This window comes from Melanostigma gelatinosum (assembly GCF_949748355.1).
Source record: "Melanostigma gelatinosum genome assembly, chromosome: 12".
NCBI classification, from domain to species: domain Eukaryota; kingdom Metazoa; phylum Chordata; class Actinopteri; order Perciformes; family Zoarcidae; genus Melanostigma; species Melanostigma gelatinosum.
The window spans coordinates 26,325,672-26,348,400 of record NC_136645.1 but is presented as its reverse complement, the minus strand read 5'-3'; the positions used below and the strand labels follow the sequence as shown (position 1 = coordinate 26,348,400).

Here is a 22,729-nt window from a genome sequence, read left to right as displayed (position 1 = left end):
TTTTAAAAATGGGTTGATATTTGTTCCTGTCTGTTTTCAAACAATACTCGCATGAACATTGAAACAGTTTGCTCCTGGAGTGATTTCAATTTAAGTGCTGGGACCAAATGCACAGTCCTATTTCAGTCCAAATATATATTCCAAAGTTTACCTACGGTTAGTAATATTTACAGTCCTTTTTAGTGCAGTCTGTGGTCACATTTGTTCATTGTGTGTGTGTGTGTGTGTGTGTAGGACAAGGTGTCGGCAGTGAAAACCGAGTCTGCAGCACCGTTGAAGAAAGTAGAAAACCTGCGAGGCTGTGACCTGCTGCAGGAAGTGTCAGTCACAATCAGAAGGTTTAAGAAGACCTCAATGCCCAAAGAAAGGTCAGCTCACTGTTGAGGGATGGGACATCGGGGTCTGTTCATGCGGTTATATAATCATAATGTTGTGGTAATGAACAGTAAACACTGCAGAAGTAAAACACATCATATAAAAAAGGTTAGTGTAGTAATGCATGCAATCTGATGATGATGTCTCTACCGTACAGATAGCAAAAGTTAACTGTCTTTTTTGTTCTTCTGTGCTTTTCAGGGTCCAACGCTGTGCTATGCTGCAGTTCCCAGACTTCCATGAGAAGCTGCTGGACGCGCTGTGTCGGCGGACAGACGTCAGCCCGGCCACTGAGCATGCTCAAAGCCTCATCCTGGACATCTTGTGCTGGCTAGCCGGAGTTTTCTCTAATGGACCCTGCAGGTAGGACGAAAGCATCAGCATAGCAAATGAGACACCTGGGTCACACACACAACTTCCAATTCACCATTTTACAGACAAGTCAAATATCCTTTGTCTTCTTTTTAGTGTAAGAGAAGGAAAGGAGGGCCTGCTGGCGAAAACCCGGACGCGGCTAACTGATATTGTGCGGATGTGTTTCTTCGAGGCTGGCCGCAGCATAGCGCACAAATGTGCTCGCTTTCTTGCACTATGTATTAGGTAAGGAGCATGGTTGATTTCAGTAATGATGCTTTCAGCTCGCCAAAATATGTGGTGTAACCACAGTAATTGGTGCACAGATTAAGTACAGTGATTACATTTCTGGCTATCACAAACGGTCAGTAGTCATACTGAGTAACTAAATTCAACTTGCATTAAATACACCTCAGAAAGGGACACCTTCTTCAGAAAGGGAACATGATTACCTATTAATTCATTAATTCATTAATTCATTAATTCATTAATTCATTAATTAATACATTAATTAATACAGTTCAATCTGGAGGTGATGTAAGTTCTTGGCTCGTAAAGTGAACCTAATACTTCATACACACAAACCATGTAATCAGCTTCTCTATCAATGAAAGGTTAATTAACATACTAAATAGTAAACGAATGAATAGATGTTGACAGCGGCATTCAATAAATGAACGAGGACTCCCACATACCAGACTAGGCATGACTGATATCTGGGCAAGATGGATTAACTTGTGTAAAAACAGGAGACCATGGAAAGAGTTGTGCTGGAGGGGAGGAGGCAGCTAAATTCCATAATTACAAAATAGTTTGCTTCTGTAAATGTTACAGGTTTCGAAAATGCCAAAACCACCCAAGTGTTACTTTTTAAAAGGCACATCCCAGTAACTAACTCTCCAACAGATGTGTGCAGAGGCTGCATTCTATATGGACAATGCATTGCAGCGAAACACACTTGCTGAATATTTAGTATTAGAATATATCAGCTGTGTATTGAAGAGGACTTCCTTGTAGAACACACATCCTGCGGAATTGTTTGTCGTGATGTGAACCAGCTGTTGCATTCCTTCCCCTGAGAGTACCTGAACTTGGATTTATTCAGTGCCCTAATATAGGTTCAGGAGAACACTGGAAAGAAAAGCAGAACCATGATAATGGTTACTCCTTATGTTACGGATAGTTACGTTCCTGTGGTCAAAAAGGCCTGTATCAGGAAATAGTTGTTCTTTCATCATCCCTTGTGTATTTTGTGTTTATATGGTTAATATTGATCATGCTGTTGTATTTCTCGCTGTAGCAATGGGAAAGGGGAGCCAAGTCAACAGGGTTTTGGCGTGAGTCTTCTGAAGGCTATGCTCAACAATATGCCTTACTTGCCTGCAGCAGCAACAGGTGGTAAGTAACTGAACAAGAATGCAGAACAACAAGTCGTGTCCAGATGGTTACACTAGATTTGAAAAGCTGTCGAGACTCTCTGCCCGACGACCTATCCTCACCGTAACCATTTCCGGATAGTTTGGCAAATCTAATAACCATCCAGACAGGACCACAGCACAACCCAGTACTCACTTCCACACCTCTTCCTCTCTGTCTGGTGTCAGGCTCGGTGTTCTGGTACTTCGTGTTGCTGAACTACGTGAAGGAAGAGGACCTGGCGGGCTGCAGCACCTCCTGCGCCTCTCTGCTCACCACTATCTCTCGACAGCTGCAGGACCGCCTCACCCCGCTGGAGGCACTGCTGCAGACCAGGTACTCAACTGTTCAGTTCAAGAGTGGCTTCCAGCCTCTGCAGGCTCGTGATGCACCAATACCATTTCATTTTATTACTTATTATTAGTCGACACAAGGAGTGGCTGAAGTACTGCTCATTTATACTGCTCGGTATTGGCTCATTAGCAGTGTCCTTACTTCCTTGATGTTTCGACCTAAACACAAGCGTCTGCTCTCCCCTCTACTTCCTTCCAGGTACGGCCTGTACAGCTCTCCCTTTGACCCGGTGCTGTTTGACCTGGAGGTCAGTGGTTCCTCCTGTAAGAATGCCTTCAACAGCAGCATCGGAGTCCAGTCGGATGAGATTGACCTCTCTGACATCTTGTCAGGTATTAGCTATGCACTAGTCTGACTTACTGGATGTAGGCTGTGGGCATACGCCGCCATGTATCTCATGTGACTTTCTCCTCCGACTATCTGCTCTATCTATTTTGCAAGGGCACCGGCACTGCATCTTGTGCTTTGCACCACACAAAACAATTGTGATTGGTTTAAACTAGGACTCGAATATCCAACTATTTGACTATTTGTTGGGTAGGTATTTTTAGTTTTAAATTTTGGGATTAGGATATTTGTTGTTTTTTTAACGCCTCTAGATTACAAACATGCATAACACACAGCAAACCTTTTGGGGAAAAAAAATGTTTGATTCAATAACGAATAAAAATACAAAAATACTGTAGAGTAACCTAAAGCAGCGGTAAGCCGTCCACCTCAGCCGAGAACGGAGAAATGTCTGGCTGAGTCCTTCCTGAGTCATGCCATGCAGACCAGCCAAGGCAGAGCCTCTCTTTGCTTGTGTCAAAACGTTCGCCGATGCAAAGCTTGAGGAGCTTGTGTAAGGGCTTACAGCCAGACACTGCTGGAAAAGTGTTGTGTAATGTGGAAAGACAAACGCTGCTGTTTAGGGGGAGAGCCAGCGCACACACAGACGGACGAGGAGAGGCTGAGCGCAGGGTAGAGGAGTATGTGCTCCGTCCACACGAGTTGGAAAAACGGCACAATTTGTTCCAACAAGCATGTAGGGCGAGCCTCTGAGTGAGCAACGGAGCACATGTGCTGCTTAGAGTCTGTGCTGCCGGCTTACCGAGAGGTTAAAGCGCTGACATGGATGTCAACTGCAACAAGGCTGGTTTTAACTTACTCGCGGTGGACTGATGATTAAGATACATGAGACTGTCACTGAGTGCAGACACAGTAAGATTACTTTAAAAGGATTTGAACTTGTAATGTATTTTGGCTGTTTAATATCAGGAGCTCGTGTACAAACATGGCTCCAGTTCTTTCACTGTTAACCAGGTATGGATGTAAACACTCTTCAATTAAACCTTCAAGTTAGCACTTTCATGATATTACTACGAGTGATGAATCAAATCTACTTCATGAGCAAGGATACTATGAAATGAAAGCACGTTGTGAAAGGGCAAAAAGCTCCTCAGTTTCTTGTGATGTTTTCTTAAGTGTGTTGTTTGGTGTGGTGTCTCCTGTAGGGAATGGAAAAGTGAGCAGCTGTTCAGCAGCAGAAGGCAGCTTCACAGCATTAACAGGACTCCTGGAGGTAGAGCCTTTGCACTTTACGTGTATCTCCACTAGTGATGGCACACGGGTGGAACGAGATGACGCCAGCATGTTCACTGGTAAACATCCCTTTTCTTTCATTTCACTTGTGTTAGTCTCATGAATTGGTCATGGCCTGAACCTCAACTCTTGAACCTCAGTGAGTACATTCGGTGTGACGCCTGCGGTGGGCGGCCTGTCGACAGGAACGGTTGGAGAAGCTTCTACAGCTCTGAGCTCTGCAGCCCAGGTGGCGCTCCAATCGCTGTCCCACGCCATGGTGTCTGCGGAGCAGCAGCTGCAGGTCTTGCAGGAGAAACAACAGCAGCTTCTGAAGCTGCAGCAGCAGGTGAAAGACCAGGACACACACACTTTTGTGTTTACAAGAGCATTAATTGCAAAGTGGGCAAATACAAAGTTAACCTCAAGCAATATTCTTTAGACACTCACTGAGTGAGAAGTATATAGTCGTACTATGTTGCATTGTATACAGTGTAACATTGCCCCCTCTCCAATGCAGGCACTTAATGAAAACTAACACAATATGTTGTATGTAACATTGTCATGGATTTTGATTTCTCTGTACCTTTTTTACCCCCATTAATTGAGTTTCCCAAAATTTGAATGAGGACTAGAGAAACATTTTTTGCAGTATACAGTGTGTGTGTGTGTGTATGCATGCATGCATGCATGTAAGCAACGTAGCTGTCGTTGCAAAACCATCTTCCCAACTAAAGCTGAACTTGACCAGGCAGGTTGAGTCAAACTGAACAATTTCAGCGCAAACTTCTGGCTCATATGACTCCGGATGTATCCAGCTGTAGAGTTTTTCTCTGCAAGTTCTTATGCTGTTTTAATACCATTTGAAGTGTTTTTATCCAGTGGTTAGTGATATCTATTTGTCTGTGCTGGGAACAGAAGGCCAAGCTCGAGGCCAAGCTGCATCAGACCACATCTGCAGCAGCCACTGCCTCTGGTGTGGGGCCCATCCACAACTCTGTGCCTTCCAACGCCTCCTCTGCTCCAGGCTTCTTCATTCACCCTTCAGATGTCATCCCCCCGACTCCTAAAACTACGCCCCTCTTCATGACCCCTCCTCTCACGCCACCAAACGAGGCCGTGTCGGCAGCCTTCAGCGCTGAGCTGGCACACCTGTTCCCCGGCTCCATGATGGACCCCGGGCCTGTCAACCTGGCCGCGCACAAGAACACCCAGAAAGCCAAGCCGGTTAGTTACCGGTACATGCAGCTACATGCTATGCTAGTTAATGACAGGGCAGGGAATCAAACCTCAGCACATTTTTAACACTAACTGTCAGCGCCAAAAACTGGCACCAAATGTCTGGCCAGACTTATTCTGTTCCTCACTTTCTGATTTATATCGATATTTAGACTGTTATTGTAGCAGTTATAGGACTGTTTGGATCAACGGGGTAGCAAGATGTTGGTTGTTTGGCAGTACTCTGGCTACTTAAAGCCCTGTTTGGTCTTTCTGTTTGGTAGAGGATGAGACAGTCTAAGTGGGACAAGTCTAACAGGAAACAGATCGCTGCTGTATGTTGTTATACTCTGTAATTCAACAGACATGATTGCCTGGTTGTAAACATTTCACGCTGGAGGATTTGTAAGGAGCCTTACAGACAAGACTGAAGATTGTGTTTACTTTTGTGTATTTTATTTATGTTGATACCAGCATTTTAAGCCTGAGAGAATATTTAAGCTCAACCAAATATCAACTTTGTTTCTGTTGTATAGAATATATTATATACATATTCAAATTATAAGAAAAACGTTATAGCTTTTTTCTTGTACAAACATTTTCAGTTTATCGTTCTGAAAGTAAGCGTCGATGCTAGATACATTTTAAACAATACCCAGCCTGTGTGAAATGCAGTGTGAATAAGAGTTATAAAATGGCTACCAAACTAAGTAGTCTAAAACAAGAAATATTGAAAATGTCTTGATTGTGGAATAATGGTTTCTTTTTGCCGCAGAGCCCCATGGGCAGTGGTCTGGCTTTGGCCATTTCCCAAGCATCTCACTTCCTGCAGCCTCCTCCACACCAGTCCATCATTATAGAGCGGATGCACTCTGGTATGTAATGTCATGATGATATTGACCTATTTACCACCTAACCGGTGCTAATTTAGATTTGTACTTACTTAAAATATATATTTGAAACATGTTGGAGCGTAAAGAAAATGTACTGTAATTGTAAAGTTAACCATTAAGAAATATATATTATGAAAGCTTCAGTTATAAGTCTTGAAAAACAAAGTAGAATGTTTCCAAAGTGAGCTTCCTGTTTCCCCTCTGCTTTCTTCCTAGGAGCTCGGCGCTTCGTCACGCTGGACTTTGGCCGTCCCGTCCTGCTGACTGATGCTCTGATCCCGACCTGCGGTGACCTGGCCTCTCTGTCCATAGACATCTGGACACTGGGTGAGGAGGTGGACGGTCGCAGGCTTGTGGTGGCCACCGACATCAGCACCCACTCCCTCATTCTGCACGACCTGCTGCCACCACCTGTCTGCAGGTTCATGAAGGTCTGTATTTAGCTTTGGATAGCTGCAGCATGACTGACCTGAAGTTTACACCTTTTTGTGATTTTGTTCACCATAATGACATAGTCTCCTTGTTTGCTTCCTACAACTCTTAGATCACCGTGATTGGGCGCTACGGCAGCACCAATGCTCGGGCAAAGATCCCACTGGGCTTCTACTATGGCCACACTTACATCCTGCCATGGGAGAGTGAGCTTAAGTTGATGCACGATCCTCTGAGAGGAGAGAGCGAGGGTGCCAGTCAGCCAGATGTGGATCAGCACTTGACTATGATGGTGGCACTGCAGGAGGACATCCAGTGCAGGTGAGACTGGAAGTACATCAGCTGCAGCACTTTAATATTCCAACTGCATTCCCAGTTGGTTGGTGTCGTGACCGTTTCTTCCCAATAAAAAGTCACCACCGTTGCTGAAATGTTTGTTCTGACGCGTGCCATAAATAACGAAGTCCAGTTTCTGATATCGGCATTTTATTTCTCACATAAACAGAGGCCAACCACTTTCTCTGTCGTTATCCATTTTCTACATATACCAATAAATCCTAACATTTACAGTCATTAAATGTGCACAGTCAAAAACAGTTTGCTCCCTTCTGTTCAGCAACACCTGTATCCAATGACCCCACTGATTATATTACCTGTGCCCTGATTCACACCGGCACTACGCCCTCAAGTGGTGGGAGGGTGTACAAAAACAAAACTACAAAATGGCTCTTACAGTTGGGTTGACCCCAAAACTACATTAGATAAGTTATTTTTTCTCAAGAATTAGTGAAAAAATATTTTTCATTTATTTTTATTTTTGGATTGTCTCAAAATTCAAAAGCTCCATGCTGCAGAACAATGCATATTTGTGCTCTACAATGATTAGAAGCAAATTAAATGAATGTTTATTTGTAAAAAATAAATCAACTAATCGCACATTAAGACCAAAACCAAGAATGTGGTAGTATATCTCTCATTGCTTTGTGACTTCTACTACGGGCTGTGGCTTTTAGTCCCGAGCCCATAGGTTCCTATTGAAGACACAAATCTTTGAAAAAAACATCACACTAATGTGAAGTTGAATTAGTAAGATTCCATTACATTTTCCTATTTTCATCACCGTTTTGATTCACACTCGATTCTCTCCTGTTCTTGTTTACCAGATACAATCTAGCTTGCCATCGGCTGGAGACCCTTCTGCAGAACATCGACCTGCCTCCTCTCAACAGCGCCAACAATGCCCAGTACTTCTTACGAAAGCCAGACAAGGTGGTGGAGGAGGACCAACGTGTTTTCTCAGCCTACCAGGACTGCATCCAGCTGCAGCTGCAACTCAACCTTGCTCATCACGCTGTCCAGCGGTTGCGTGTGTCGCTGGGGGCCAGCCGCAAGTTGCTCCCCACAGCCGGGGCTCCGGATGTCCAGGAGCTGGTCCACAACTCGTCCACGGAGCAGCTGAGGACCATCATCCGCTACCTACTGGACACACTGCTCAGCCTGCTGCACTCCAACAATGGTGAATATGGGACTGGACACAGCAGGGTCTGCTGGTACCAAGTGTTATGGAGTTGACAGGGTTACAAATGCTTGGATACTTCCCCGGAGTTTAACCAGTGGCAGATGCACAGCATCCTGCCTAACATTGTTAATTCATACTTTTATATATTTTCAGGCCACTCTGTGCCCTCGGTGCTCCAGAGTACCTTCCATGCCCAGGCCTGTGAGGAGCTCTTCAAACACCTTTGCATCAGTGGGACTCCTAAGATCCGTCTTCACGCCGGCCTGCTGTTGGTGCAGCTCTGTGGAGGCGAGCGTTGGTGGGGCCAGTTCCTCTCTAACGTACTGCAGGAGCTCTACAACTCTGAACAACTGCTAATCTTCCCTCAGGACAGGTAGGACATCTGTTTCCACACAGTTACCACAAGTTATATTCCGATTTTCCCTACTGCTTTATAATACATCGATTATTATCAAGGTGTCATTATAATCCACAAGAGTTTCATTCTTTTAAGCTTCATTTCAATAAAAGGGAGGCGGCATTTGATGCCTTCATAGATGACAGGAAACAAGTTAGGGAATTATGCAGCCTAGGCAAGATTTGAACCAGGAACGTTGCAATTTATGGCATCTTAACCCATCATGGCCCAGTGTTGATATCATTCACGAGCTGCATTTTTCCATCAATAGCGATTCAATATATTTACGTGGTCTGTCTAATTTCCTCCGTAAAGCCTTTTCATTGTTATCATTTCCACGTGTGATTTTAATTGTATAAATAGTGTAACAGAAAACGATGCGTGCACGTACGACACGTGATGAGACGAGTCATCTTTACTCCTCTGTAATCACATTGTGAAAGGATTAATCCTCATCACATGGTTCGTGTTTTTGAGCTGTAAGCTGATTCACCAGTGTCTCTACTCGACGTGTTACTGCTGCTAGTGATTCATACACTGGTCATTTCGTACGGAAAGCTTTTAACTGTATGAAACCTACTTGCTGTTACCACAAGTGGCCAGATCAACCAGTCAGCCATTCAGTGCTGCCCAGTATTCTCAGTAAATAATGAATAACTAAAAGCATTGATTCCTTGATAAAATCCAGTTCTTGAGTCTGTTGGATAAAAAGAATATAAAAACAGTAACGGTAATACAAATCTGCAAATTTTGTTTCCACAAGACAACATTTCATCACTTTAATACTCCTAAATGAACAACTAAAAACATTGAATGATACTACTGACTGAGTCGTACAAAGTGAATAGATTACATGTAAGAGCAGCCCTCCGTGGAGGAAAAGTACTAATTTCTCCTCCATTGACGACATATTTTGCTTATTGTTCTTCTCGTGGATGTTTGAGCTTCAATCTGCAGAATGATGAATTATAGTTTGCTTGAGATTCAAGAATCCAAGGCTGCACCACCGAACTGCAGTCAGTCCTTAAAACGCTTCAATTTGTCTACTCGTGCATTTGGGAGTTAGATCAGCACCGATTTGTTCACTGTTCTGTCCAGGCAGTGGCAGACGCTAACTGCGGTATTCTTCAACTTGTTCCATCCCAGGGTGTTCATGCTCCTGTCCTGCATAGGCCAGAGATCCTTGAGTAACAGTGGAGTGTTAGAGGGCCTCCTGAACCTCCTGGACAGCCTGCTGTCTCCACTGCAGCAGTCACAAGCTGCTGCCCAGCGCAGGACTGAAGGTAACGCCAGCATCTCTGTGGCAGTGTTACAAATGCAGAGCAACGCATAGACAACCTCAAGTTTGTAAAAATGTGATGGTGTTTTCTGGAGCAGAAATTACACACTGAATTTTATGGTGTGTGTGTGTTTTCCAGGTGTTTTGGATGTCCCCATGATCAGCTGGGTAGTGATGTTGGTGTCCAGACTGTTGGACTATGTAGCCAGTATCGAGGATGAGGCCGCAGGTGGGAAGAAGCACCTCGGAGGGAAAGAGCGAGAGAGAAGTTATACAGGTACATGAACTGTGCATTTATTCTTAACATCTGAAGGATTCACCTTTTGTCTTAAACCTACAGTTTACAGTTTTTATTCCACTACAGGACTTTTTGAAATGGAACATTTTAAAGAAAAGAAAGAAAATTCATGTTTCATCTGAACTTGATTATGTCATTTACAAGTTATCAATCTCATTTCATATTTGCCTGCTGCTCAATCTCATTCAATCTACAGATTGACTACACACATTATGAGCCGTTTAAAGCAGATGAATCCTCTTTGATCTCTGAATAATTTAGAAAAGTTTTTCTTCGACTCTTGTCATCAAAATTTATACTGAATCGCATTTCCGTGCTTGCACTTAACTCATTATAGGTTATAGATGTAACTCTCCCCACATCAGTGACGTGATGCTGTTGTTGGTCTGTCCTCCAGGTATTCAGTGGAGCTTCATCAACAACAGCCTTCATTCTCAGAACTCCAGCAGGTCAGCTAAAGGCAGCAGCAGCCTGGATCGACTCTACTCGCGTAAGATCCGCAAGCAGCTCGTCCACCACAAGCAGGTAAATGTGTCTCATTCCAAACCCAACACACCTTCAAACCCGGACTCCCAAATGTGAGCGTGATGAATGTAAATGTGCATATGAGTCTGGTCCAAGTCCTATACTAGAAACCCCAGGAAAAGGTTTCCCTCATCTGCGCTTCTCGTGAACCTGCACCATGAAATGGGGTTTTCTAGAGCAAATGCTTTTGCAGTGCTTTTATTTATCATGCCCTTTTTATTGTAGCAGTTAAATCTATTGAAAGCAAAACAGAAAGCTCTGGTGGAGCAGATCGAGAAGGAGAAGATCCAGAGCAACAAAGGCTCCTCCTACAAACTGCTGGTGGAGCAGGCCAAGCTCAAACAAGCCACATCCAAGGTGAGCACTTCATCAGCACTGCTGTACATGCAGTATGAAGCACCATCACATGCGCAGCTCAGAGATGATTTCTCCATGTTTTGATCTTGCATTCATCAGGTGGACACAAACACCACTCCATTTAAATGTATTAACCAGGATAGATCTACCGGTACATGCTAGTTTGATTCTTACCTTACTAAACCATGTTTACAACTGACAGTTTCTACTGGAGCGGGTTTGGAGAAAAATAATCTGTGTTGCTCCTCTAATACACTTCATGATTGTCTTATTAATTCATTTTTACCCTGGTTTTCTCTTCCAGCACTTTAAAGATCTGATCCGTCTGCGGCGGACGGCCGAATGGCCCCGCTCCACGTTGGACACTGAGTCCACAACAGCCAAAGAAGCCCCAGAAGTAGAACCTCTGCCCTTCACACTCTCGCATGAACGCTGCATCTCTGTGGTGCAGAAGCTGGCCCTCTTCCTCCTCTCCATGGACTTCACCTGCCATGCTGACCTGCTCCTCTTTGTCTGCAAGGTATTCATCGGACTCTGGTATGTGGACTTGTTAAGTTCGGCTGTGTGTATACACATGCATGAGTACTTTCTTTACCCCCTCAGGTCCTTGCAAGGATAGCCAACGCCACGCGACCCACAATCCACTTGTGTGAGGTGGTGTCTGAGCAGCAGCTGGAGCGGCTGCTGCTCCTGCTTGTGGGGACAGACTTTAACCGGGGAGACATCTCCTGGGGGGGCGCCTGGGCACAGTATTCCCTCACGTGTATGCTCCAGGACATCCTAGCAGGTGTGTTAAGTCTGCTTGCGGTTTGGTGTCACCTTTTTGTTCTATTCAGAAGTTGTTGTTTTTTTATGCATAATGAGGATAGCAATGTCGGTCTCTCTTTCAGTCTATGACTATCTCAACAATTACAGGATGCATTACAGGACATTTTTAAACTGATATTCAAGGCACCGTGAGGATAAATTCTAATGATCTTTGGCGATCCCATGACTCATCTGGTAGCGCCACAGGGAAGTTCACATTAGAAGATAAATAAATATAAAAGAATAGAAGCTAATTACAAAATCAGAACAATGATGTCATGACCTGATCATCGTGATATGATCATGATCTGATGATAATTATTATAAGTATGTTCTGTGTGGGAGGCACACTCCCTCATACACATCATATATATATATATATATATATATATATATATATATATATATATATATATATATATATATATATATATATATATATATATATATATATATATATATAAATAAATAGAGCCGCTGATTTCAGGAGCAGTAATCAGCTTCGACAATCACTTCTCCACTCGGTAGATAAACAATTGCAACTGGTTTCCACACATGGCCCTTTGGGGTGTTGCGAGTCGTCCCTGTGTTCACTGTGTTCATGACATTGTGGGGGATCTCCTGTCAGCCAAGGACCCATCACAGAGGAAAGGGAAATGGCTGTAGACGTTTTGTGTCTTTTTCAAAAGAATACTGTGCTGCATTATTCCTAGACAGCAAAAACTAAAATCAGAAGCTGCAACCTCCGTTGTGTTGAACAAATAAAGTACATCTTCTTTAGAACCTGCACCGATTTTGGTGAAAGTGCTTTTAACGTTTTGAGCTTCAGAGGAATGTTAAATTAGATATTTTTAAGGATCATTCGAGCACTGAATGTACTTTTCATTAAACTTTTTGTTAACTGCGTTTTTATATGGTGAAACTATTAGGCTGCCATCTTTGCCAGGACTCCTTTTTTTCAGAATCATCATGGGATTATCCCAGCTAAATAAAGGTTGAATAAAAAATACTGGGTAATGAAGTGTAAACTTTGTTGTTGTCGCAGGTGAATTGCTTTCTGCAGGCTCTCTGGATGTCATGGATGAGCTGGCGGTGGGTGAGGAGGCCGGGGCGTCGTCCTCCTCAGCAGGAGCTGATTCTGACGACTCCCTACCACAGCCGGCTTCCATCCCTCTGGTAGAGAGCATTGATGAGGCCCTGGTGCCTGATATCATTGCAGGTACTACAGGGACCTCCTCAATATTCCAAAGTGCGTGGTTAGCCCTGTCTATTCTCCACACAGCACCACACAGATGTTGCTATGAACCCACACTTTTATCACCACAGTATAAAGTATTTGTGTGGTAAACGCTCCTTTTTTTTTCTGTTTACTCCACAGTATGATTTCATGTGTATTATTATTATTGTATTAGTTCTGCTTTTAGAGTGAGAGTTCAGACAGGCAGATTCAAAGCCATTCTGGTCAATTTGTCATTTGAAGTAGAGTTTTTATTTCAGTTTATTGTTGACATTTTACTGGAGAATCTGGTCTTGTGTCTGGACTCTCCCTCCGGTCGAGGAGCAGAGGAGCTAATGGCTTGATCGGCATTAAAATTGCCTAGTGACCTGCTAAAGTTTTTCTTGCGTGTATGTTTCCCGAGTGTGTTTGCTTGGCAATATTAAGGCTGTTTTCATTATCCAAAGGTGCTCCACCTCTGTCATCTTTGGAAAAAGATAAAGACATAGACTTTGACTTGCTACAAGACCTGATGGATGTTGATATTGATCCTTTAGATATTGATTTGGAAAAAGATCCGCTCGCTGCCAAAGTGTTTAAGGTATGTTGATTATTCTCACCATTTATTCGGCCATTACTTGCCTCTGGCTTGTGTATTGATGGAACGACAATTTTTGTAACTTTACAATTTGTTATTGTTTTATTTTTTATTCATATTGACTGTTTCTTTCAAAATTACACATTTACATTTCTTTTTTCTTAAGGTATTCATACTTTATTCTTAATCATCAGTTTTTCTCTGAACAATAACTCCAATGTCCTGAATTGTGTTATTCATTTGTTAACTAAAAGATTGAAACAGACTTAATGAATTCTACAATTAACTTATTGGATGTCTTTATCATTACAGGAGAATGTATTAATTAGTCCATAATGATGGATGAATTTTGTATACCTGGTGATATTAGCCTCTTGTTATCAGCACCACAGCACATCTTCCCACAGTTTCTTTAAACTAACTCACTTTAATTGTTAGTATTACTAATCTGTTTCAGTTTTTGAATGCAATCATTTACTTGAACCCTGAAAAGGCCTTTATTAAAGAGAACTGTTTTCTCTCTCTCTCTTAAACTCAATGTTCACTTGTGAGCTATTGTAGGGAACAGAGAGAGCACCAGCTGAAAGTGCACAAGGAGCTTTGCCCTCATGTTAGTGTGCAAAGCAGCCTAGTGTGTTAAGTAAACTGAAGGATCACAGAAAATAAACTTTACAGTTATGTGATTTCTCTTTCTTCCGGCTGTTTTTGAATTGATGTAATCAAGAGTTTAGCATAACACACTTTACTTTGAGCAGCTAAATACAGAGATTTGTAATCAAATGTAGAAGGTGATCTGTTGACAGGGGACTGACTGTAATCCTGGTCCCTCTATCTCATGTCCGTCCACAGCCTATAAGCAGCACCTGGTATGACTACTGGGGCGCTGACTATGGCACGTACGGGTACAACCCGTACATTGGAGGGGTTGGTATCCCAGTGTCCAAACCTCCAGTTGCTGTTGAAAAGCCCGGGTCTCAGAGTCTGTCAGTCTCCGTGTCACAGGGTGAGTGGAGGCTGGATTTACGGGCTGGTCTTGTCCTCTCTAATTACACGTCATGATGTCTTTGACCTTTTGGATTCTGTTTTTTACAGCACTGGACGCCCGGCTAGAAGTGGGCCTGGAGCAGCAGGCTGAACTGATGCTTAAAATGATGGCGACTCTACAGGCCGACTCAATTCTACAGGCCCTCACTTCAAGCTCATCCACAGGTAACCACACAACAGCAAATACAGCAGGTCAACTGCCTGTCAACAGTTGACCTTAAGTGCTCATCAACCCGCAGACAGACTTCTTTTCACTTTTTCTATGTATCATGGCTGTAAGAGTTGCTTGTTTCTGGCTTTCAGTGAGCCAGGCCTCCAATGGGACTGATGACTCCCTGCTGAGGGCTCTCCACGGAGGAGGCTCTCCTCCAGCCAGCAGCCTGATGATCCAGCCCTCGTCCATCCCTATGTTGAGTTCCTGCTTCAACAAGCTCTTCACCATGCTGCAGGTCCACCACGTTCAGGTCAGCACACACGCAAGTACAAATGTAAAAGACATAATACCTCACTGACTGCAGTGTTCTCTGGAGGCACCGAGTCTCTGTGGATCGGTGTTTCCTTATAGATCTGTTCCAAGCGCTGTGGGAGCCTGGAGTAAAGCCTAGTCGGTACTGCACCTGTGCTCATTTGAATGCCCACGTCTGCGTGTTTCTAGGATACATTGTTAACAATCTTTCGCTGTGTTGCTAATGTGTAGCCAATCATGTGCAGCAATTTATGGAGAATCTGAGCAAAAAATACACGGAGAAATGAGCAGTGACTTAATAGTTAAAGCCGCGACAAGAACATGATGCAGTGGCTCTGTCATTCTGTATTGAAAACCCAAACTAAATGAAAACACTTCTAATCGGACATACATCTTACCATCGTGTATCTTTTTGTCTACACGCGTTACGTTCCCCACCCTGATAAATTGTAGGCTGTATCCACTAGATCAGCGGTCGCCCAACCACCGGGCCGCGGACCGGTACCGTTCAGTAAGTCATTTGGTACCGGGCCGCACAGAAAGAAAGAATAAATATTATATTATTTCCGTTTTAAAAGTATCTTTGCGACAACAACTCTGCTGGTGTTTAGGATTAAAATCAAGGCTGAATATCCTGAGATCACCACTAAAGCACTGATCTCCCACTGATTCAGCGTTATTGTGAGTTGTATTTTTTTATGCATTTTATATTTGTTTTTATGACGATCGTATCCTTTTATTTCGTTGTGTTTATCCGCCACACCTTGAAGGCCGGTCCGTGAAAATATTGTCTTACATGAAACCGGTCCGTGGTGCAAAAAAGGTGGGGGACCTCTGCTCTAGATCATAAAACCAGCAGTGTTATTTGAAATCTCTGCAGTAATGATGACGCCGCACCACGGCAGACATACACACTCTACCATCTCCACCTCACCTGCCACATCTTCACCGCCTCAGTCTCTCCCGCACTGATAGCTGTCTTATTGATAGCAGTCACTTTCAAGTTGTTTTACATCATTCACGTCATTTTTAGGGAATAATTGCTGAGGTCCAGACTTCGGTGACCTTCTAGCTGGATACGGCCATGAGGCAATACATGATTGTTCTCACTCTTATTTTGACTTCCCGCCTGCTAATGAGGCCTAACATTTACACCCGGTCTTAGCGAGAAGAAGTCGTACGCAACAGTGGTGCAACTATGAGGTCAAGCTTAGAACTCGCCACGACAGACTCTGCTTAAGACCAGGCCAGAGCCCTGTTGGTGCAACAGGCCCCCAGACATTAACAGTGTTGTTTTGAAGCTGTTGCTGTGCAGTTTTGGCTTTATGTTTCAATTAAATTTATTTTTGTTTATATTTTTTTGTCCAAAATCACAAATTTGCCTCGGAGGGCTTTACAACCTGTACACATGCAACATCCTCTGTCCCAGGACCCTCGCATCGAAACAGGAAGGACTCCCTCAAAACATGTTTGGATGCTGTCTTACTGCAGTTGCAGTGCGTGTAAACCTGTGCTATAAATTACACTGTACTCCATGTGAATGATTCTACTTTGTAGAGAAATATGTCCAGGAGACACAGTAGAACTGTTAGTTCAATAACTCCAGCGACAACTGTACACGTTTAAGGCTTGACTGAAACGTTAACTCCACATCAACAGCGTCTTCATCAGTTACACTCCTGTAGAACGACTGACTTGCACACATATGCAGCGGTTAACTAAGCACTTCACAGAACCGGTCTCAAGTTGAACATTTTTTTTATCCAAATGCCATTGGGGGGGGGGGGGGGGGGGGGGGGAGGTTATAATCTCAACAAAATGTAGCCGGTTTCATGAGACAGCTGGATGTCTTTTCACCTGCAAATCAACAACCACATCCTGCTGTGCTGTTTTCAGCTGCTCCAACAAGCATCCTCAACTTTGGAACCAATTTCACTTCATTAAGTCGTCTCCGTCTGTCTATAACAAGATTCATTGTATACGTTTCCTGGCAAAAATGTACTGTACATGTTTTTCAGATTTTTATGAAACAATGTATTTCATTATGCAAAAACAAACATCTCTAAGTATGCATAAAAGCGGTACATTAATGTTATTTGCTCCAAAAGTCCAGGTAAAATGTTTTTTTTGAATCTCAAATACTGGAGTTTTAAGATTGAATAACTTTTGCATCTTTGGATACCTTGTAAACAGAAAACAAAGTGATTTGAAAACTCTTTTCTTCTCTCTCAGCTGGAGTCCCTGCTGCAGCTGTGGTTAACACTCAGTCTCAATACATGTTCTGGTGGCAGTGAAGAGGGCGGATCAGACATCTTCATGTTTAATGCTAGCCGAGTGCCTACCATCCCGCTCAACCACGGTCAGGACCCCACCACACTGTCGCCTTCTCAACTCCTCAGAAAGAGCTCAATCTGTTACATCCCTTTGCTTTAGTCAGAGTTTTAATTCCGTTCTTGCTATATGTATGTATGTATGTATATATTTGTATTCATATACCTATTCTATTCTTTGTGTGCATGTGTTTCCAGCATCCATCAGCAGTTTCCTGACAGTGCTGGCGTGGTACCCCAACACCTCCCTGAGAACATGGTGTCTGGTGCTGCACTCTCTCACCCTGATGACTAACATGCCAGCCTGTGGTCAGTACTTTACTCTCACTGGTTTCCTTCTGTGAAAAGTCCTGTAGCGTCATACCACACTGCGAGCGTTTTGACTGCTGTGTTGCGGATTTGATTGATTTGGTCATTTTTTTCTGGATATTTGTGCTTCTACCAATAAGCTACATACTTTAACGTTTTCCTTTTTGTCTGTTATAATTGTGTTGTTATTATTTCCTATGTTGTTGTGCTGGAGCAGAGTGGAGAGCTGCTTGTAAAAGAGCATGAAGGAGCTTAGTCATTATTTTCGCAGGCATTGGATGATCAGACAGGGTTTGGTTTTTTTTATGTGAATGTGGAATAAAATGTTCATCAATACAGTGTCCAGAAGCCAAAAGTACAGATTGGACGGATATAATTTAAAATCATTCGTGAAAACAAATGTTGACTTATAAAGTAAATTATAGACGCAAAACACCATGTGCAGGTTGACTGATGATTTTAGAGCTGAAATGCTTTGTGAATTAGCTCTACTCCTAACTTCAAGAATTCCTAACAATTTCTCCAAACTCGTCCAGTTAGCAGCTACTTTAGCCACGATGTCTCATAAATACACCCCATTATTCTTTTTGAATCATCCATGTTTGCTTATTGGTTGACTACATTTTTGATTTTACATACGTTAGTCATCGTGAATGCAATGTTTTTTTGGCATTTACCTCTTAAATTTTGGATTCAGCACATCTTTGAATGGACCATCAGGGTTAATGGATACCCCCTGCTCGAAAATTTATTTCCGTGAGACTAACATTCTGTAACTCTGACCAAAAACAACTTAAGTCTCTGCATGGTGATTTTCATTGTGTACTGTACTAATTAGAATCAAAAGGGCCATCTCCCACACAGCCGTTTGTTTCCAAAGTTGGTGGTTGTCAATTGTGTGGTGTCCAATGACAAATCTATAATCTGTGTTTGAACCTCCAGCCTCCAATAACGGGATGAGCTCTCAGGAAAACACAGCGCAGCAGATGGTGTCTGATCCCACTCTGGTTCATGTCCTGGTGCGCTTCCTGTCTGGCTGCAGCACCAACGGGACAAGCCAGCACAGCTCTCAGGTGGGACCCACCGCCACCCAGGCCATGCACGAGTTTTTGAGCCGCCTGCAGGTCCACCTGTCCTCCACCTGTCCTCAGATGTTCAGCGAGTTCCTGCTCAAACTCATGCACATCCTGTCTACTGAGAGGTATGCAATCGCTTCTCGAGAAAGGTATTTTCAATTATTAATATTTGCATGTTACAGCACAGTCATCAGTCCAATAATGACAAAATAAGAATTGCTTTAGATGCTCTATAAATGCTCTTTGGGAACTAATGGTTCATCCTGACCTTTCAGGGGTCCGTTCCAGTCGGGCCAGGGTCCACTGGATGCCCAGGTGAAGCTACTGGAGTTTACTCTGGAGCAAAACTTTGAGGTGGTGTCAGTGGCTACCATCTCCTCCGTCATCGAGTCCATCACATTCTTGGTTCACCACTACATCACCTGCTCTGACAAAGTGGTTTCCCGCAGCGGCTCAGACAGCTCTGTGGGCGCTCGGGCTTGTTTTGGTGGTTTGTTTGCCAACATCATCCGGCCAGGAGACGCAAAGGCAGTCTGTGGAGAGACGACGCGTGACCAGCTGATGTTTGACCTCCTCAAGCTGGTCAACTTGCTGGTGCAGCTGCCTCTGTCCGGGGACAGAGAGTTCAGTGGACGGCTGCCGCCGGCAGGCAGCGGAGCAGCTGATAGCAGTGTGTCGGACGAGGAGAAGGTCTGTGGCAGCAAAGAAAGCGTAGCTGGGGGATCCGCGTTCAGTCAGGGCCCCCCTGCCGGTGTGGCTGACCTGGTGCTAGCCAATCAGCAGATTATGAGCCAGATCTTGTCAGCACTGGGCCAGTGCAACAGCAGCGCCATGGCCATGATCATAGGTGAGACGAATCACAGAAAATTATCTTGACCAACAGTTTCAGCATCTTTTACCTCATTGTTCTGGTTTTACTGTCCACAAATCAGTGGTTTTGGTTCAACAGTAGAGAATAGCTGGTGAACATAGTAGATAGATAGATAGAATTAAACTTTATTTATCCCCAGGGTGAAATTCGTTTGGAGCAGCAGCAATTTACAGAGTAAAATATAACATATGGAATGCACAATATCTACAGTACAATAAAATACCAGAGCAGATATTGGCGCCTTAAGGAGCAAAAAAGACAGATTTCTTCTTTTTTTTCCTCGGGAGTTGATGCAAACCAGAGCTAGAAGAAAGAAGACTTGTTCGCCAGAGTGGCTTTATGAGGGGATAATATGTCATTGCAGCTGCCCCCAAAGTGGCTAACTAATCTGAGAGTGATGCTTCAAATGAATGACATTGGAAAGTTAAAGTGTCACTTATGTTCAGTCAAAAAAGAAATGTTTGTGAGAACAAGATATGGGGTATTTATGGAATATTGATAAATGTTAATATGTAGTGTAACTTCAACAAAAGAAGAGTTGTGAAGTCAGCAAACGGACTCCGTCATGTCAGTCATACAGCATCATTTGGCTCCTAAAGCATGAACAAACATTAGTCACCATACGGGTCACACCAGACCAACACTGTAGCATCAAAACCCCCGAGTCTATTGATTTCCACTACGGTGTGTTTAACTGCTTTTCAATTCAACTTTTCAGATATATATATATATATATATATATATATATATATATATATATATATCTCTATCTCTATCTCTATCTCTATCTCTATCTCTATCTCTATCTCTATCTCTATCTCTATCTCTATCTCTATCTCTATCTCTATCTCTATCTCTATCTCTATCTCTATCTCTATCTCTATCTCTATCTCTATCTCTATCTCTATCTCTATCTCTATCTCTATCTCTATCTCTATCTCTATCTCTATCTCTATCTCTATCTCTATCTCTATCTCTATCTCTATCTCTATCTCTATCTCTATCTCTATCTCTATCTCTATCTCTATCTCTATCTCTATCTCTATCTCTATCTCTATCTCTATCTCTATCTCTATCTCTATCTCTATCTCTATCTCTATCTCTATCTCTATCTCTATCTCTATCTCTAGAGATAGAGATAGAGATAGAGATAGAGATAGAGATAGAGATAGAGATATATCTATTCTGCTGCAAGCTGACACTTTCTCTGTTCCTCAGGAGCTAGCGGTCTCCACCTGACCAAACATGAGAACTTTCACGGCGGTCTCGATGCCATCTCAGTGGGTGACGGCCTCTTCACCATCCTCACCACCCTCAGCAAGAGGGCCACCTCAGTCCAGGTCATGCTACAGCCCATCCTCACATACATGGCCTGTGGTTACATGGGCAGACAGGTAATGGGGCTGTAATGATTTGGTATTAAAATACATCTTGAACAAAAACCAATGGCCAAAGCTTTAATATGTATTTTTAATTTGACATTTTGTAGGGGTCTCTTTCCACATGTCAGCTGTCGGAGCCTCTCTTGTGGTTCATCCTCCGCGTGTTGGATACCAGTGAGGCTCTCAAGGCCTTCCATGACATGGGTTGGTATATACACGCACACCTGCCTCCGAACCCAACTTTACTCACCCCACCCTTCAGTCTGGATGCACCTATAGAGTGTACAGCAACAATAGTGTTTTTGTTTATTGGGTGTCATGCTGTGCAAGATTGGTCTCATAAAATAATATCAATGTGAGTTATGTCAGATGTGCCATGAATATGTGGTATAAAATATGTGGAGGAAAACATTGCTGCGCTCTGGCAAAGTCTCACAAACATACTTTGCTTTTCTTGTATTTTACTTTTTTAACCCTCAACTTTACTTAAAAATGGCGCTGAGGAAATTTCGGGTCAGCCATTGTATGTCTGGGTCATTTAATGTCCTACTCTGATTGGTTGGTGTGTAGACGTTAGCAGTAGTTACGTTGTGAGATTGTAGCGCCAAATTTTTGACTTTTTACTATTTGCTTGTCTCCAAATCAGCCGTCAGTGAGCGTGTCTGTGTGATCAATGACCGTTCTGGTTTGAAAGTCAAAGATTTTAACACGTCAAGTTTTATGTCAGACAACTCAAAATATCACTGTGTGATGAGGTGACAGTGACAAATGTTTTACTTACTGAATGCTTTTCTGGGACTAGTCCTGTCCCACTGCAGGCGGGCACTTTACCTTTGTCAAAACCCTGAAATTAAGCACAATAGATTTTCCAGAGCTTTAGGTAGTTATAGAAATGACGCACAGCGACACTAATGTAAGCATGGATTCGAGCAGCTTTTGGAAAATTTGATCATTAAGACACACTAACTTTCTTGTGTTTGACCAGGTGGTGTGCAGTTGATCTGTAACAACATGGTGACCAGCACCCGGGCCATTGTGAACACAGCACGCAGCATGGTGTCCACCATCATGAAGTTCTTAGATTCAGGTCCTGGAAAGACGGCAGATGGCAACCTCAAAGCCAGAGTGATGACCTCCGAGCCAGACAACGCTGAGGGACTCCACAACTTTGCTCCCTTAGGTGCTTTCACTTTCTTTCTCCTCAATCCCATATATCAATATGTTTTTACTGTAAAATATTTTACAATATTACATCAACTCTTTTCTATTTCTAAATGATCTACTTGTCCCTCCACAGGCACCATAACATCCAGCAGCCCCACAGCGCAGCCAGCAGAGGTCCTCCTCCAAGCAACGCCGCCCCACCGCCGGGCCCGGTCAGCAGCCTGGTCCTACATCTTCCTGCCGGAGGAGGCCTGGTGTGACCTCACCATCCACCTTCCTGCTGCTGTGCTGCTGAAAGAGCTCCACATCCAGCCACACCTTGCCTCTCTCGCCAGTGAGTAGCATCCAATTTGACAATGAAAGGCAATATGAAAAAATTGTACATTTTAATATTTTTGAAAGTGTACTTCCGTCACTATTTTTACAACTGTCTAAAGCTGTTCCATCTGACTTGAATGGAAACTCATTTCACTCCTTTATGTTCTACTC

The 22,729-nt window shown here is 43.3% G+C and overlaps 1 protein-coding gene across 2 annotated transcripts in view; it reads left to right on the top strand.

Moving 5' to 3' along the window:
* birc6 (baculoviral IAP repeat containing 6) overlaps window positions 1–22,729 on the top strand; it is a 139,566-nt gene that overhangs the window by 27,038 nt on the left and 89,799 nt on the right. The window contains exons 17-49 of one of the 2 annotated variants that reach the window (XM_079280713.1): window positions 235–368; window positions 577–738; window positions 844–975; window positions 2,030–2,127; window positions 2,334–2,481; window positions 2,698–2,831; window positions 3,993–4,139; window positions 4,221–4,408; window positions 4,978–5,286; window positions 6,053–6,152; window positions 6,387–6,601; window positions 6,715–6,923; window positions 7,766–8,118; window positions 8,275–8,494; window positions 9,665–9,801; window positions 9,937–10,074; window positions 10,493–10,620; window positions 10,846–10,977; window positions 11,282–11,497; window positions 11,581–11,764; window positions 12,830–13,003; window positions 13,468–13,601; window positions 14,448–14,601; window positions 14,691–14,807; window positions 14,946–15,106; window positions 17,341–17,467; window positions 17,637–17,747; window positions 18,690–18,948; window positions 19,099–19,670; window positions 20,913–21,088; window positions 21,184–21,280; window positions 22,062–22,256; window positions 22,374–22,574. In XM_079280713.1, coding sequence (XP_079136839.1) covers window positions 235–368; window positions 577–738; window positions 844–975; window positions 2,030–2,127; window positions 2,334–2,481; window positions 2,698–2,831; window positions 3,993–4,139; window positions 4,221–4,408; window positions 4,978–5,286; window positions 6,053–6,152; window positions 6,387–6,601; window positions 6,715–6,923; window positions 7,766–8,118; window positions 8,275–8,494; window positions 9,665–9,801; window positions 9,937–10,074; window positions 10,493–10,620; window positions 10,846–10,977; window positions 11,282–11,497; window positions 11,581–11,764; window positions 12,830–13,003; window positions 13,468–13,601; window positions 14,448–14,601; window positions 14,691–14,807; window positions 14,946–15,106; window positions 17,341–17,467; window positions 17,637–17,747; window positions 18,690–18,948; window positions 19,099–19,670; window positions 20,913–21,088; window positions 21,184–21,280; window positions 22,062–22,256; window positions 22,374–22,574 — 5,962 coding nt within the window. Of the gene's footprint in view, window positions 1–234; window positions 369–576; window positions 739–843; window positions 976–2,029; window positions 2,128–2,333; window positions 2,482–2,697; window positions 2,832–3,992; window positions 4,140–4,220; window positions 4,409–4,977; window positions 5,287–6,052; window positions 6,153–6,386; window positions 6,602–6,714; window positions 6,924–7,765; window positions 8,119–8,274; window positions 8,495–9,664; window positions 9,802–9,936; window positions 10,075–10,492; window positions 10,621–10,845; window positions 10,978–11,281; window positions 11,498–11,580; window positions 11,765–12,829; window positions 13,034–13,467; window positions 13,602–14,447; window positions 14,602–14,690; window positions 14,808–14,945; window positions 15,107–17,340; window positions 17,468–17,636; window positions 17,748–18,689; window positions 18,949–19,098; window positions 19,671–20,912; window positions 21,089–21,183; window positions 21,281–22,061; window positions 22,257–22,373; window positions 22,575–22,729 lie in introns of both variants that reach the window. The other variant, XM_079280712.1, reaches the window with a different exon arrangement.